General features: G+C 36.1%; 1 protein-coding gene across 3 annotated transcripts in view; it reads left to right on the top strand.

The window, feature by feature from the left end:
* The first annotated feature begins 1,469 nt into the window (after nt 1-1,469).
* CDKL2 (cyclin dependent kinase like 2) overlaps nt 1,470-16,001 on the top strand; it is a 28,388-nt gene continuing 13,856 nt past the window's right edge. Inside the window, exons 1-8 of one of the 3 annotated variants that reach the window (XM_014068227.2) lie at nt 1,470-1,627; nt 4,736-4,903; nt 6,054-6,248; nt 6,966-7,144; nt 8,894-9,006; nt 9,129-9,268; nt 12,240-12,328; nt 14,506-14,629. In XM_014068227.2, the coding sequence (XP_013923702.2) occupies nt 4,736-4,903; nt 6,054-6,248; nt 6,966-7,144; nt 8,894-9,006; nt 9,129-9,268; nt 12,240-12,328; nt 14,506-14,629 (1,008 nt within the window). In that variant the 5' untranslated portion in view covers nt 1,470-1,627. Of the gene's footprint in view, nt 1,628-1,932; nt 2,070-4,735; nt 4,904-6,053; nt 6,249-6,965; nt 7,145-8,893; nt 9,007-9,128; nt 9,269-12,239; nt 12,329-14,505; nt 14,630-16,001 lie in introns of those variants that run through there. The other 2 variants (XM_087713341.1, XM_087713342.1) reach the window with 2 other exon arrangements.

The following is a 16,001-nucleotide window of genomic DNA, read 5'->3' as shown; positions in this document are numbered from 1 at the left end:
AACCTGGCCTACCCAACAATGGGACAGAGCACACTGCTTCCTCTCTGCTTATAGTTAGAAGAGATCTCCTGATCTAGCCTCTAAAATAATGTCTGGTAAAGCATTAAATATAATAATAGCAGCAGCAGGTACAACTTTATTTATTTGTGGTCTGAGAACAAGTAATGGAAAAGTTACACATTAAAAAAACCACCCAGAAACACAAGAAGGGTTAAAAACAAAACAAAAAATATGCTGGTTTTCCTTTGAAGAATTACACATTTACACAATATAACTTCAGAAAGTGTAATCGGTGATGCTAACATTGTTTTGTTGGGGAGGAAACTAGTTTTATATAGGTATTCTTCGGTTACTGACAATTTAGGGAGGTTCAAATCATGGACTGGGAATGAGATCAGACCTATTTAGGAAGACTGGGATTGTTAGTATCACATGATGGTTCAGTGGTAATATACAAGAGGGGATAAGACTGTCTGAGGAAGAGCTCATGCTCTCAAAGTGAATTGCTTTGTCAAGGTGGATTGCAGCTGATCTGCACAAACCTTGTTTAATCTCTTGTAATTTATATGGTTGTTTTAGGCACTTTAATGTATTAAAAGGGCATATTGGGGAAATAGAAACCTTCTCACGTTCCAAATGCCAGCCAGAGTTCTCGGGCTTTGGCACCAAAAGGAATGAGTTATTTTCTCACTTCAAATGAGGTCAGACCTGATTTTGTATTAAGATGATCAGGGACCGAAATAGCTGTTGGATGTTTTTTAAGCTATAGTGGGTTGTTTCTACCCTTAGGAACAGTGAGATCCCCCCATTTAAATTCTCAGAGCCCCATTTCTATTATGATGTTCCATCTTGGGGAAACAGTAGCCTTGGGAGAAACGAGGCACAGTTAAAAAAAACTTCTGCTCCGAAGAGGAAAAGAAGGAAAAGGCGATAGTGCCACGCTCGGGGCAATTGCATCTATCCTGCCTTCGAGTCTCTGAACTTTTCATCACTAAAAGAATTGGAGCATCCTTCAAACCACCGGCAATTCCCTTCCCCTTCTTCCAACTTGTCCGAGCCCAAGTTTTGCGCAGCCATATCCTACCATTGTCTCTGCCGCAAAGTAAAAAGGAGAGGGAAAAGAGAAACAGGGAAAGGTATTCCTTTGTCATTAACCACGAAGTCTAGATTTTGTTACATGTCCCTGGCTAATTTTTCTTCCTCACGTCTTGGGATCCCTTTTTCTGACTGATCTACTCTCCATCCTTGTAAAACGGCACTTGCTTTTATATTGACTAAAGATCCTTCAACCTTATTATTAACTGCATATTTGCCTCAGAGCATAGGAAGACCAGAATCTTCACTGATACCTCTTCCATCAGAGTCTGGAGTTGCCCCTCCTTCCCTGGCGGCGTGCATCGGCTCCTGCTCTTGCTATGTGTTGTGCAAGAGCAAGCAGACTGTTGCCATTGGTTACTGCCTGGGCCTTTGCGTTCCATTCTCGCAGCCGCCGCTAAATTCGCGTTGTGCGGATCCCACACTTCTTTCCATTGATTTGTGGCTCCCCAAGAAGCCTTGCAGCTGAGTGGGTGATGGTGGTAGGCACGGGCAAGCTTCGCCAGGGAACTTTGCAAGCGGAACAGGCTCGGTGAGTTGCGTCCACAGCTGCAGGTGCAAATAACTCCAGAATCAGAAATAGTGCAATCTGGATTTTATATTCAGATAGTGTTACTGTTTTGCCAAGAGGAAGGCGGCTTTAGGACAGTGATGTAACAAGGCCTGCAGTAAGATTTATGGTGTAGGTCTTTTCGACAGCGTACTCTTAACTCCTCACTGACCTTCCTATCCCGGACACCCCAGTCCTGCCAGAAAGGCAACTCGGAGAGTGGCTCCGGAAGAGCGGGCTCTAGACGGAGCTCTAATAGAGTGGTAATCCTGTAGGAATTTATACCGCTCCCCGCTTTAAATATCTACGTGAAAATATGGGATGAGATCCTTTCAGTTTTGTAGTTTAATTAGGAGATTGCGGTTCTCCAGTCTCTCAAATCAAACGTGGAATGTCCACTTGAAAATCGTACCCTACGTGGATGGTGAGTCTGGCTGACAGCAAGTAACCAAGATGGCATGTGATTTAAACAATAGCTTTGCTGTTTTGGAAGTCCTACTAAGGCTGGTATTTTAGGACCTCCTATTGGTGGCTCAAGATAGAAATGGACTTTTTTAAAAAAAATACTAGAGGCTAGTTTGTCATTTTGTTTTGTATTTTGTGTATCTTCTAAACCTATCACAGTACTGCAGTGATTGCGACAGGCACTATAATATGCTTCCAGATCGCTTAATTTTACTTCTCCGGATATTAAACTATTTTTCGAAGTCATTTTTCAGTTTTCTTCAGGAGCTGCAATTAGATACGTGCGGGGAGGGGGTGAAGTTATAATCAGTAAAATGGGGCTTGCATCATAACACTTCCTGTTGCCGCCTTCGTAGGTGTGCCATTTCATGAATGCTCCAAACGGCAAATCTCACTCCATCCATCATCTTGCTGATTGTTTACTCTCCCCACTTTCTAAATTCCACTATCTAGATTCCTAATTCAAAGGAACATTTTTTTTTCATACAGCCTTTCATAGTAGTGATCCAGCTTTCTTGGACATAAAACCATGGCTTGAGTCAATTTGATTCAGTTAAGGCACCTGGGTAAAAAACAAAGAAACCGAGCTTTAGCTCAACATAGGCAAGAAAACTGGCTGGCTGCCTCATGGCCAATATCTCTCTGTCCCACTCACATTGCAGGGTATTTTTGTGGAGCAAATAGGAAGAAGAATGAGTAGTATTTGGTATGTTCCCCCTCTTAAGTTTATTTATTAAAAAATAGGTGGGATAAAAACATCTAAACCAAAGATACATATCTTGTTTGTATAATGCTTATTTTCAATGGCGATTGGGTTTTATTAAGGGAGATAGTAGGAAAGACTCCCTTCCGATGAAAACTCTGCTAAAACTGTACTTTTGCATTCCATTCAATATTGGTTAAAAAACACATTGCTAGACATTTTGGACTGCATATTTTTATTGGAAGTGCCTTTGAAATGACATACTTTTAAACATAGGTAAAACATTTGTATTACAATTTGTATTGTAGCTGCTGCCCTGTGAGAGTACAGTCAGGCTAAATCAGAATTTATGGGAATGACAAAATAAATTTCATATGGATTCACACATTTTTCACTCATATCTTTGTAGTATATATGAAGCATAGTTTACTTGCTCCCTCCCCCCCCCTTAATAGTATGATTTTATGATGAAATTTCAGACTTTCATCTATTTGTTTTTTTAATTAGGATTTTTTTAATGTGTCCCTAATTTTTTTGTTGTAAATTGTCCTCAGCATTATTTTAATTAAACAAAAAATAGAAATATTGAATATAAATACAAAATGTGACATAATATTTGCACTGTGAACACACGGTGTTTGTAAAACTAATGAAGCTGAACCAGATAAAGTCAAGGAGACATTATGATTTGTTCCATTTATTTCATTGTGTTCAGATCAGTCTACTGAAGTGAACAAGGTAAAAACAGTTCCCCCCTTTGGTAGAAATCTTAAAACATATTTCAATTCTAGTTTAGTTCATTAAATGTTCAACATCTATTGGCAAGTGTCTATAATTATACCATTATGTTTTCCTCATATACTCATTGTTTGATTACTTCTCTTTTTTTCTTGCAAAGTGAAGATTAATGATATGTATTACCTTTGTATGTTTCTAAAATCAACTTTATTTAACCAAGGATGTATATTTGTGTTTCTAGTGACTTTTAAAATAATTGCTTTTCTTATTAGATACTGTAAGAGTGGCTCAGTGGCTAAGATGCTAAGCTTGTTGATCAGAAAGGTGGGCAGTTTGGTGGTTCAAATCCTTAGTGCCATGTAACGGTGTGAGCTCCCATTACTTGTCTCAGTTTCTGCCAACCTAGCAGTTAGAAAGCACGTAAAAATGCAAGTAGAAAAATAGGGACCACCTTTGGTGGGAAGGTAACAGCGTTCCGTGCGCCTTTGGCATTTAGTTATGCCAGCCACATGACCATAGAGATGTCTTCGGACAGCACTGGCTCTTCAGTTTTGAAACGGAGATAAGTACTACCCTCTAAAGTCGATGACTAGCACATATGTGCCAGGGGAACCTTTACCTTTATTAGATACTAAGTATAAAAATTTGAGTCCTAGCTAACAATGTTAATTATTTTCTCTTTTAAATATATTTTTTTATTAAATAAGTACTTTTTTTAAAAAATAAGCACAATAGACAATATAAAGTTTGAAAGATAAAAATAAGGAATATAAAGGAAAGTAATAAGTAGAAAAGAAATAGAAAGGAAAAAGAAAAGAAAAAGTTATAAAGAAGTGGTTTCAGGTCTTCTTAAATAGGAGTTACAAGTACATTTTATATTTTACTGTAACAGAAAGGTTGTGCTCTTCTAGTTCTAAATTTTTTTTATTTCTCAACAGTACCCACTTCTTTATCCAAACCAAGCAATAGGCCACAAAATCAGGCAGTCCTCATTCCTTGGAGTCTTACAGGATTTTATATTTAATCCTTGGCTTTTCCTTATAATATTAATTACCTTCTTATAAGGATATAATGTACTTTTTGAAGCCACCACGATGAGAAACTTGCAGTGATAATTGCTATATTAACTAATGTACCCTGAGTATTGATTGTATGCTATAGACTACCCATTTGTTTGAATACAGATGGAAAAATATGAGATCCTTGGACTTGTGGGAGAAGGAAGTTATGGAATGGTGATGAAATGCAGAAACAAGGAGAATGGCAGAGTTGTTGCCATCAAAAAATTTTTGGAAAGTGAAGATGATAAAATGGTTAAAAAAATTGCCCTGAGAGAAATAAAATTTCTCAAGGTAAGATAATGTATGATAAGTTCATATTTTTAAATCTGTAGTGCCTTTCAACTTATATCAATTTATGTAATCTTACAGACCTTTTGTCTTTGTTATAATGTCATTCGTGATGTTTATTTAAAATTAAAAATACAGAAGATAGCAGAGGTAAAGTAACACCAAAAGGATGTATGCAAATGCTATTACTTATGTTTAGTTTAGATTGGTTTCATACATCATTTGTCTGATTTCCATTGGCTAGATTCCCAGAACAAAAAAAGTCATAATAGTTTATTAACCATAATTGTTAAAACCAAAATCCAAACTACATGATGATTAATATGATTAATATGTAGTGTGAATAGGTCTCCAGCAGGTGAAATATTAAACAAAGGTATATAGAAAACTGTTTTAGAGAAAGGAGATTAGTATTACTAAAGGGAATTACAAGCATAACAGTAAGAATGAGCTAGTAAGAAAGAACTAGTTAATAGAAAATACGCTATTTATTCAACTAGAAAGCATAAATTTTAAAAAGCTGGGTTTTGTTTGGTCTTTAAATAATTACTGAGATATGATTTTGTTGCTGTAGAGTTATTAGCTAGTTAGAGAAAAAAAAACATTTCTCTTTTATTTATTATAACTGTATAGTACCAAACTATCTATAGATTTCAAGATCTAGTTCTAATATTTGGAGAAATCTAATATTTGGAAAATGAAAACATTTTAAAATGCATATTATTTTATATTATATTGTATAATTTTATTTTATTGTCATAGCCTAATATAAATAGGGCACAGAATTAAAGAAGTATTTAAGTTTGTTCTATCAGTTAGATTTTGCTGAATAAATAAATGGAGTAAATTTCTACCTTTAGGGAATCATCTCTGGGGGGGAAATGTACTTTGGTTGTAATGGATTGCTTAGTTAAATTATTTATAAAGTGATAGGGAAAAGAGATTGTGTAAATATTGAGACTATAATAACTTGTGAATATTAGTAATCATTAGTACCATTACCTAGTAAACATGCACAGAACAGTATTTGGAAGTATTTATATGATTTATATATTCATGTACATATTCTTCAATAGACAATTATTGTGAATGTTCCCACTCAACATACTGCCTGTTACTGTAATTTTATGACGCACTCTCTGTCTCCTGATAGCAATTAAGGCATGAGAACTTGGTGAACTTGCTGGAAGTCTGTAAGAAGAAAAAACGATGGTATCTGGTGTTTGAATTTGTAGATCACACAATCCTTGATGATCTTGAGATGTTTCCCAACGGCTTGGATTATAATAGAGTTCGAAAATACTTATTTCAAATTATAAAAGGGGTAGGATTTTGTCATAGTCATAATGTAAGTAAATTGCTGCATCTATTTAATTGTGTTTGTCCATTTTCTTGATAGGATTTTTGAGAAAAATGCTAGTTCTATATCTCAGAATAAATGTACATTTTCAAGGATTTAAAATGTTCCGATAATTGTATTTTCATGTTTCTTACATATAGGTATGAAACTATAAGCTAATAATGAAATGAAAAAAGTGCCTTTTTCGATTTCTATTCTTTGTGGAAAGTGGAAAACATGACACATTAGTGTCATATTTTTCCTCATTAGTTGGTGATGTAATAGTTGCTTCAGGGTTAGTATACAAAGCTATTCTTTCAAAGACAAGGATAGATTATTATACTTGTGTGAATATTTTCTGAACATCCTGCATGTTTATCACTTGTAGGCTCATATAAAGTGAGTAAATTTACATATTCTTCCTTTGAGATAGCACAATATTTTACAGTTATGGGAATAGAGAGACAGTTCTTTAGCAGACATTTTGTTGTATGATTTTTTTGTACTTCTAGAAAAATAACTTTTTTTAAAAAAATTATTCAGTGTGTGGATATATAACATCACAGACCATCTGTGATGGACTTTTTGCAAATAGTCCATTTGTCAAATAATGTGAAGTAGGCTGTCCTCTAGGTTAGCTGGCAGAACTACATGTTTTCTATGGAAGGTTTTCCATGATGGGTTTATAGTGACTTTGCTAACATATCTATGAATATATATTTTTAGATCATACACAGGGATATTAAACCTGAAAACATATTGGTCTCCTGTTCGGGAATTATCAAACTCTGTGATTTTGGATTTGCTCGAACGCTGGCAGCTCCTGGTGAAGTTTATACAGATTATGTAGCAACACGTTGGTATCGAGCTCCTGAGCTGTTAGTTGGTGATATCAAATATGGCAAGTAAGGAAATTTAGAATTTATTATTAAAATATTCTTAGATTTTTAAAAATATTTTTATTTTATTCAGAACAACATTAAAATACAAAACTCAATAAAATACAAGACATAAAAGAGAAGAAAACATAAAACAGAACATTAAAAAGGGTGTATCAACAACACACATTATACACACATTATTCCCCTCTAGCTGAATACTGATTAATATATTACTACAATTACTTCCTATCCCTTGCAAAACAGGCTCTCCCAAATTTTTAAACTACTAAATCCATTAGCAACGTTAATCTGTCTTCTATATGTTATATTAGTGATAAAGTAGTTAACTGGAAAAACTAACAGTAAAACAGAACAAAATTAAAGTTCCAAATCTTTCTGTTAACAAGCTGTTATTGAAATCCACTCGTAGAAAATTTACCACAGTATCTTAACTATCCCGGATCATCCCAAAAGATTGTCCTGAGTCATATGTCTGTTACTTAATATCCTCTCTTGTCAACTGTTGTTTAATTAAATGTAGTAAATTCAGTCTCCAGAATATGTCTGTCTTTGAGCCAGCGTGCAAGCAGAAGTAGTTATCACTAAACTGTAATAAAATCATCCAGTATTCCTCTGTTTTCATATAGGAAAGGGATTCTTTCATAGAAGAAAGGAAGTTGTCTCCCTCTCTTCTAGCTGAGGCCATAAGACTTCAGACAGACTTCTGAACAACAGCCACTTTTCTGGTTCTTCAGGCATGAGACTATCTCTGTGTTCTAGAACTGGATCAAAGTCTTTTTGTGTATCTTTATCGAAAGATAAAACTTCAAGTGGTAACGTTCTTTGAAGAATCATTAAAGTATGATTATGTATATGTAAGAGAAAACCAGGTATAAACTGCACATTTCCCCACCATTCATAGTTTTCAGACACTGTTCAGCCATTTTAATCAGTGGAACTTAACTCAGGGAACAAATGAACAAAGAAATATTTCCCTCTATATTTCAATCCATAATTATAAGAAAATTTCAACAGAAATTAACCCCAGGTATTTTGCAAATTCAAAAAATACAGAATCCAGTGGTGGATTGAGTGGAAGGGACTGAGGTTATCCAGAACTTTATAGTATAGTCTTTATTGTCATGGTACAAAATAAATACAACGAAATTAGTTATCAGAAGGAAAAAAGAGAAAAAGCAATTATATTCTGGCAAGGAGTTAAAATAAATTAGCATTCAATCACTGATCAACTTTTAAACAAAAAACAAAATAAAACAAAGTCAAAAAGTGAAAGTTATAATTCCTGCATGCCTAGAAAATGAAACTGCTTGACAAGAAGATGGATATGCCCAGTGACTTTTCAATCATTTCCAGATGGAATTGGCATCTTTAAGACCCCCTTCCACGCCGGGTCACCGATCGTCCTAAGTGTTTCCATTCAAAACCAGGAAGCAGCACTACAAAAAAACCAACTTTAGTAGTGAATTCAGCAGATCATCGATAAAAGAAAAAATAAAACCATAGCAAGCAGCAGCCAGCTTGAAAAGGAGGACCTTTTTTTTTTTAAAAGATTTTTAAAATACATTTACAAGAAAAAGGAAATTAATGGATAAGCATTATGATGAATTGTAGCCTAAGCAGAATTTAGAAAGTATTATTATTGTTGTAATATACTCTGTTTGGAGAAAATCAAAAGAATAAACTTCTTTTTCTATTGTCATAAATAGAATATTAGAGCAGAGCTAATTCTTCATAAGTATGTTTTATTTGCAGGGCGGTTGATGTGTGGGCCATTGGCTGCCTGGTAACTGAAATGCTTACAGGAGAGCCCCTTTTCCCTGGAGACTCTGATATTGATCAATTATTCCATATTATGAAAAGTCTAGGTAAGAATGCATCCTGCCTTTTTGTTTATGCTTTTATCTGTCTGGCTAACCAGTTATTCATTTTTTATGCAAGGTTATACTTTTAAAGTCTTGTTATTGATATAAACAATTATAAATTTTAGGTAACTTAATTCCAAAGCACCAGGAGTTGTTCTACAAAAATCCTCTCTTTGCTGGAGTGAGATTGCCTGAAATCAAAGAGTTAGAACCTCTTGAAAAACGATACTCAAAGCTCTCCATTGCAGTCATAGAATTTGCAAAGGTAATTTTGAGGTCTCTTACCTTTCTAGTCTGTTTCTATTAACAGAATCATGCCTTGGGGAATCTTCAAGTTTCTGTGAAACTTAAGTGGTGATAAGAAAATCAATTATTTCAATATCAGTGATCTTTTCCCAAATTCACATGACTGCTTTAGAAACTTTTTCTAACTATCTTAGTATGTATGCACACGCCATATTTTGCTTTTCAGGGAGAAAAAAACAGAATGAAGACTCTGTATTTATATATGCCTATGAAAACAATTGCAAGACAGATGTCTAGTCCTCAATTTAGTGACCATCCAGATATATTACAAACCCTTCAAAAGCTACTTACGCCCCAGTTTCAAAATTAGGGCTGCTACGGCATTCTTACAGTCATTTAATAGCAATAGCAATAGCAATAGCAGATTTTTATATACCGCTTCATAGGGCTTTCAGCCCTCTCTAAGCAGTTTACAGAGTCAGCATATTGCCCCCAACAACAATCCGGGTCCTCATTTTACCCACCTCGGAAGGATGGAAGGCTGAGTCAACCCTGAGCCGGTGAGATTTGAACCGCTGAACTGCTGATCTAGCAGTCAGCTGAAGTGGCCTGCAGTACTGCACCCTAACCACTGCGCCACCTCGGCTCTTCTTTGCCCTTACAACCAAATGCAGGGATGCTGCAGCGCTCCCTCCCCGCCGCCTATTTCTCTCTCATATCCCTCCCACTAGATTGCTGCAGCCCTTGAATCTGTTTTCTACCTCACCTGGCCCAGAACCCACCCAACATTGATTGTGCTACTCAGTGACTCTGGACTACTTGGCTCCATTCCAGAAGTGTGTGCCATTTTCCAAGTGCCATTATGAAACAGCAACTTAGTTGATTACTGCCCCCCCACCACCACTGTTTCCCTCCCAGAGAGGGCACTCTCTCTGCTGGGCAGCCCCAATTCTTTGAACTGGTAGCCCTTTAGAAAGCTAGGCCACACAACAGAGAGGGAGCTCCCTCAGCCATAGTCCTTTCAACTGTAAACAGGTAGGATTGGGGCCTACATGGTAGAGCTGGGGAGCTAAACCCAACTTTGGCAGTGGTAGGGGGGTGAACAAAGACTGTGATAAGTGCTGTATGCTATGGAGAGCCACCAGTAAGACAGAAGCCATCATTGGGACAGTTTGATTGTTGTTACCGTGTATGAGGAAAGACTTAGATTGAAATGGCTTTAATGGCTGTTCCTTTCCTGGGATCTGCCTGCTTTCTATCTTCCTGTCTCTGATTTCCCCTTCCTGAGTGAGGCTGGGCTGGAGAGCTGGGGTTCCCATTCCAGGGCAGACTGGGCTTCTTTCCCAGTCTCCTTGCATTTGAGCTGTACTTCAACATCCTGTCCAACTCGCTTAAGTCCTGTGCCGACCCTCCCCTGCATCCCCATGGCGTCTCATGCTGGACATTGCTTAATGACCCATACACTAAGTTAGTGACTACAATTGGTATATGGTTGATTTTGGAGTCTTTGAACGAAATAGTCTCGCTTAACAATGGCTTGTAACCTTAGTGAGCAGATTCCATTATAGTTGTAAGTTTAGGGCTACCTGTATATTTTTAGAGAAACATCTCTATTTTCTTTTTTTTTTTAAGATGCTAATGTGCGTTCTGAATGACTTTTATAGAGGATTTATTAGGGTTATTAGATTTTTATCCTGCTTTTATTATTTTTTGTATTTGTATTTGTATTTATTGCACATTTATAGGCCGCCCTTTTCCCTGAGGGGACTCAGGGCGGCTTACAATCAAAGGGGAAAGGGAGTGTAGGACAAATACAAAAAGAGATGTGAACAAAAGTAAATTAAACAGTAAAACACAACATTCACTCGGCATTCGGGAGGGGCGAAAGTAGACTTATCCCCAGGCCTGACGGGCTAGCCAGTTCTTGAGGGCTGTGCGGAAGGCCTGGACGGTGGTGAGGGTACGAATCTCCACGGGGAGATTATTCCATAGCGTCGGAGCCGCAACAGAGAAGGCTCTCCTCCGAGTAGTCGCCAGTCGGCACTGACTGGCGGATGGAATACGGAGGAGGCCAACTTTATGCGATCTGATGGGACGCATTCAAAGTGATGAACATACCTAATATTTCTTCCTCCTCCTATTTCCTCTATAACAGCCCTGTGATGTGGTTGGGCTGAAGGAAGAGTAACTGAGACAAAGATACCCAGCCCAGTTTCATGCCTCAAGTGGGAGTAGAATTTTCTCAATTTTTTGTACTGTTTCCAAAATCTACTTTATATTTTGTGATGTGGTGTCCTAGTTTCAGATATAGAACTTCTTCCTGGCAATAGTGTGATTAGGTTTGTGTGATTACCCTTTGAACATATTCTGTAAAATGCTAGATTGCTTTGCTTCATTTAACTACAAAAGTACAAAAAGCTAGTTTAGATTTAAAAGACTGGAGTGCTCAATGGAATTTTTGACATTTTAGCTTCTATCATTGCTCTCCTCCCAATATCCACTGTATTGTATACCTTTTTTTTAAAGTCCATCTGCTTCAGAAATGGTTTGCCATTATATATATATATATATATATATATATATATATATATATATATATATATATATATATATATATATATATATATATATATATATATATATATATATATATATATATATATATATATATATATATATATATATATATACAGAAACCCAATATTTTTACTGTTGCCTTTGTTATATTTGTGTTATCAGCACAAATAAAAACATATATATATATATATATATATATATATATATATATATATATATATATATATATATATATATATATATATATATATATATATAATATAAATAATATGAAAGGGATTTCATAAAATCCAGGCTATATTCTTCTAAAGTATGTAGATTGGATGTACTGATATTGTGTCTTGTTCAATAGAGCTTGAATCATTTTGTATGATTCCATTGTTTAACAAGATGAAGTTTTAATCTTACTTCAGCAATGCCTGCAAACTAATCCAGAAAAGAGGCCATCTTGTAATGAACTGCTGCAATGCAACCTCTTCACTAGAGATGGGTTTGCTGAAAGGTAAGTTTTCTGGTTTTATCAAAGTATCTGTTAAAAAGAAAGAATAATGAGAAGTTCTGTGTATATAATAAATTCTCCCTTTAGCATATACAAGATATTGGTTGCTTCTGGAGCTGCAAAAGACTTACACAGTCAGTAAGTGAAAATCATGGATTGGAATAATGACACTTCTTATCTGCTTCCTTTTCTTTGCTACATTCTAATCTTAGAAAAGAGGATGCGGTGACTCAGTGGCTAAGATTCTGAGTTTGTTGATCAGAAAATCGGCTGTTGGAGTCCCTAGTGCTGCGTAACGGAATGAGTTCCTGTTACTTGTCGCAGCTTCTGCCAACCTAGCAGTTTGAAAGCATGTAAAAATGCAAGTAGAAAAATAGGAAGGTGGGAAGGTAACAGTGCTCTGTGCACCTTTGGCATTTAGTCATGCCAGCCACATGACCACGGAGATGTCTTCAGACAGTACTGGCTCTTCAGCTTTGAAACAGAGATGAGCACTGTTCTAGAGTCGGAAACGACTAGCACACATGTGCAAAGGGAACCTTTAGCTTTAAACTCAGAAAACTGATAACAGATTTAGTCTAAGTACAACTCGGGAAGACAAAGTGGCAAAGGACATGATCTGACCAGCTAATTCTTCATTGCAGAAGAATTTTATTTCTTCCCATTTCTGTATCAAATGCAAACTAGTTGCTCTTTGTTTGCTACCAAATGTTTAGTGCTAGTTCTATATGACTAACCGGAATAATACCCATAATTTCTTTTTAACAGGAAGTGACCTTTCAAATGATTCTTAATTCATATTAGAGACTGTCTCTTGCACATCTTTGATAATCACATATGTGTTCAATTGTTCATAAACATGGAGTTTATGAACAATTAAACAATATAAAACAGTATTCAGTGCTCAGTGTTTCTCTCTACAGAGAGAATTTTTTTAAATGTTCCTGCTGATTTCTTGGAATGTAGTTTCAGTGGAAATCTATATGCGAAAATCTTTATGTTATTCATGTGAGTATATAACTAACATTAACTAAAAAACAAATGGAATTTGGGGACGAGCAAAAAAGACATGGTATTAAATCCATATAGATAGTCCTTGAGATATAGCCATAATGAATCTTGCATGTCATTATGGTCATTAAGACAGATGACCTTGCTTAATTACCCTTGCTCTTCCTGGTGCAGACTTGAAGGTGCAGATCAATAAGAGGATCAAGGGTGTCTTGAATAGGAGAGGCTCTGAAAGGCCTAGCACAGGTCCACTTGACTTGCCCCAAGTATGATGATTCCCTCAGGCACTAGCTCAAATGATGAAGACGCTTCCTGCAGTTGTAAGGATGAATAACTACTGGAATGCTTCAGCAACTGTAACTTTGAAATGAGTAGCTTTTGAGAGAATGGTTGCTAAGTGATCAGTTGTATCTTGAGGACTACTTATAATTTTTAATCTGTTTTTTGTATTCTAGTTGATTTATTTATTTCATTTTTGACCAGCAAATCAAAACTTCGCAACATAGGATTGCAATCATCCTGTTGAAATAATAGTATAATTTATACATGATAAAAAATAAGCTTTATTAACTTTATCAGATAGATTTAAAGAGAAACACAAAAACATAATATACTAAGCAAGATGATAACAAATATCTGTTCAGCTATCAGAAACCCCCACAGAATGACAGCAGAGAAACCCCAAGATGGCCATTGTATAGAGCACTCAGCACTAGGTCTGTGTCAAAGTTTATAGCTTTACAGAGTTTTGTGAAGTCCTTTATGCCCTCTAAGCTTAGTTGTTTGCTTGCAGTTTCATTACCTGAATGAATAACAATCATTGGTACACACAAGCTCAGAGAGCATCAAGGACGCCATAGTTCAGCCGTGAGTCACATATATTGTCCTATATTTTTCTTTAGACTTGTTTAAGTAGCAGTTTTATTTGTTATTGTATTTCTAGCTACTTTAAGAAATGATAAATAAAAGGCCAGTATTTCCAGAACTATATTGAAATGTCTTTACTTACTAATATGATAAAGATTGTTTTTAATTTATGTTTTTTAAGAATGTTTAATAAAAATAGAAACATAAGAGAAGGGGGTTTAAATGTGAATGTGATGGATAAATGCTTTTGCTTATTAATAAAAGTTTCATTTTTATATTCTCATTTTAACATGGAACATAAGATTTGTTCAAGAACTTAAAGTCAAGATTCAAAAAGAAAAAGAACATTCTGTACCCAAGAAACCAAAAATAAATAAAAAGGACAAAGATGATATAGGTGATGAAAGAAAAATGCTTTTAATCCAGGTTTGTGGAATTCTAGATTTTTTCTTCTTTACAATTGTATATGAATATATGTATAAAAATTATTTTAAAGCCACGTTTAATCTGTCCTATGAGAAATGGCTCTTCACTGTTGACAATATGGCTGATAGCAAACCTTGCACAACAATCATGGGTCAACAGGGTAATAGCAGAATTAGAACACAGCTCTGAGGAGAACATGTGCTCAAGAACATGGGGTTAAAAATATTAGTCCCAACTCACACACACTGGGGCCTATCAATGAAAAAAATCAAGAACTCAGTTGAACAAAGGAGTATTTAAGCCTAAAAGGGCTAAATTTATCTACTAAATGCTGAGAAATAATCATATTAAATGCTGAACTAAAATTGACAAACAGTATTCGCACATGAATATTTCTTTCCCCTAAGTCCGTGATGGCAAATCTATGGCACGTATGCCAGACATGGCACGCAGAGCCCTCCCAGACATATCCCGGGTCCTCTCGTTCCAGAAGCAGCAATTTTGCAGCCTCCCTTCTCTGCTACCCGCCTTCTTCACATGGGATCGCTCAGCAGCATGAACAGAGAGGGAGAAGGGGGCAGCAGTTTTCTGTCTGTCTGTTTGTCTGTCTCTCTCCCTCCCTTCCTCCCTCCCTCTCTCTCTCACACACACCTACCTTTCTTTCCTCTACCGCACCACCAGAAACACCTGGATTCCCTCCCCAACCCTGCCTGTCTCATAGAGGCACCACTCACATGAGTAGGCCATGCCTACTCAGTGACACGACACTCCTCCAAGCCATGCCCACCCAGTCATTAGGAAGAACTGGTTGTTAAATTATTTGGTAGCAAAACCTTATTCAGGTTAAATTGCCATGTTGGTATTTTGCGATAAATAACTGGGTTTTGGATTGCCGTTTGGGCACTTGGTCCCTAAAAGGTTCGCCATCACTACTCTAAGTGCATCAAGCTCAGATGGAGAAGTAGTGAAATGATTTGGATGATAAGCAAACTGAAGTGACTCAAATGCTGGAAGGAGGTTGAATACAATAAAGTATTTTATCAGTCTTTCAAAACATTTCATAATGATTGACAAAATTGCAACTGGATAATAACCATCAAACGTGATTAAATACTTTTTTGGCACTTGCAAAATTTTAAAACATGATGAAACACTGGCTGCTGCAATGAAAAAGTAAAAATATTTGTAAGAATACAAATCAATTCATCTGGATACTTGCTAAGAAAACACCCAGGGATATTTATCCAGGCCTGCTGATTTATGAATGTTAACTTTTCCAATCTCCTCCAGTCCGAGGTAACATCAAAGCTAACTACTTTCTCATCAGAATGGGATATAGCTTTCCTCTCAGGGGTAATATTTGTTGCCTCAA

The sequence above is a fragment of the Thamnophis sirtalis genome, unplaced genomic scaffold (assembly GCF_051295495.1).
Source record: "Thamnophis sirtalis isolate CommonGarterSnake01/CBP01778 unplaced genomic scaffold, rThaSir2_p1.2 scaffold_4, whole genome shotgun sequence".
NCBI lineage: Eukaryota > Metazoa > Chordata > Lepidosauria > Squamata > Natricidae > Thamnophis > Thamnophis sirtalis.
Note: the sequence above shows the minus strand (reverse complement) of the source record. Positions and strands in the feature narration are given on the sequence as shown.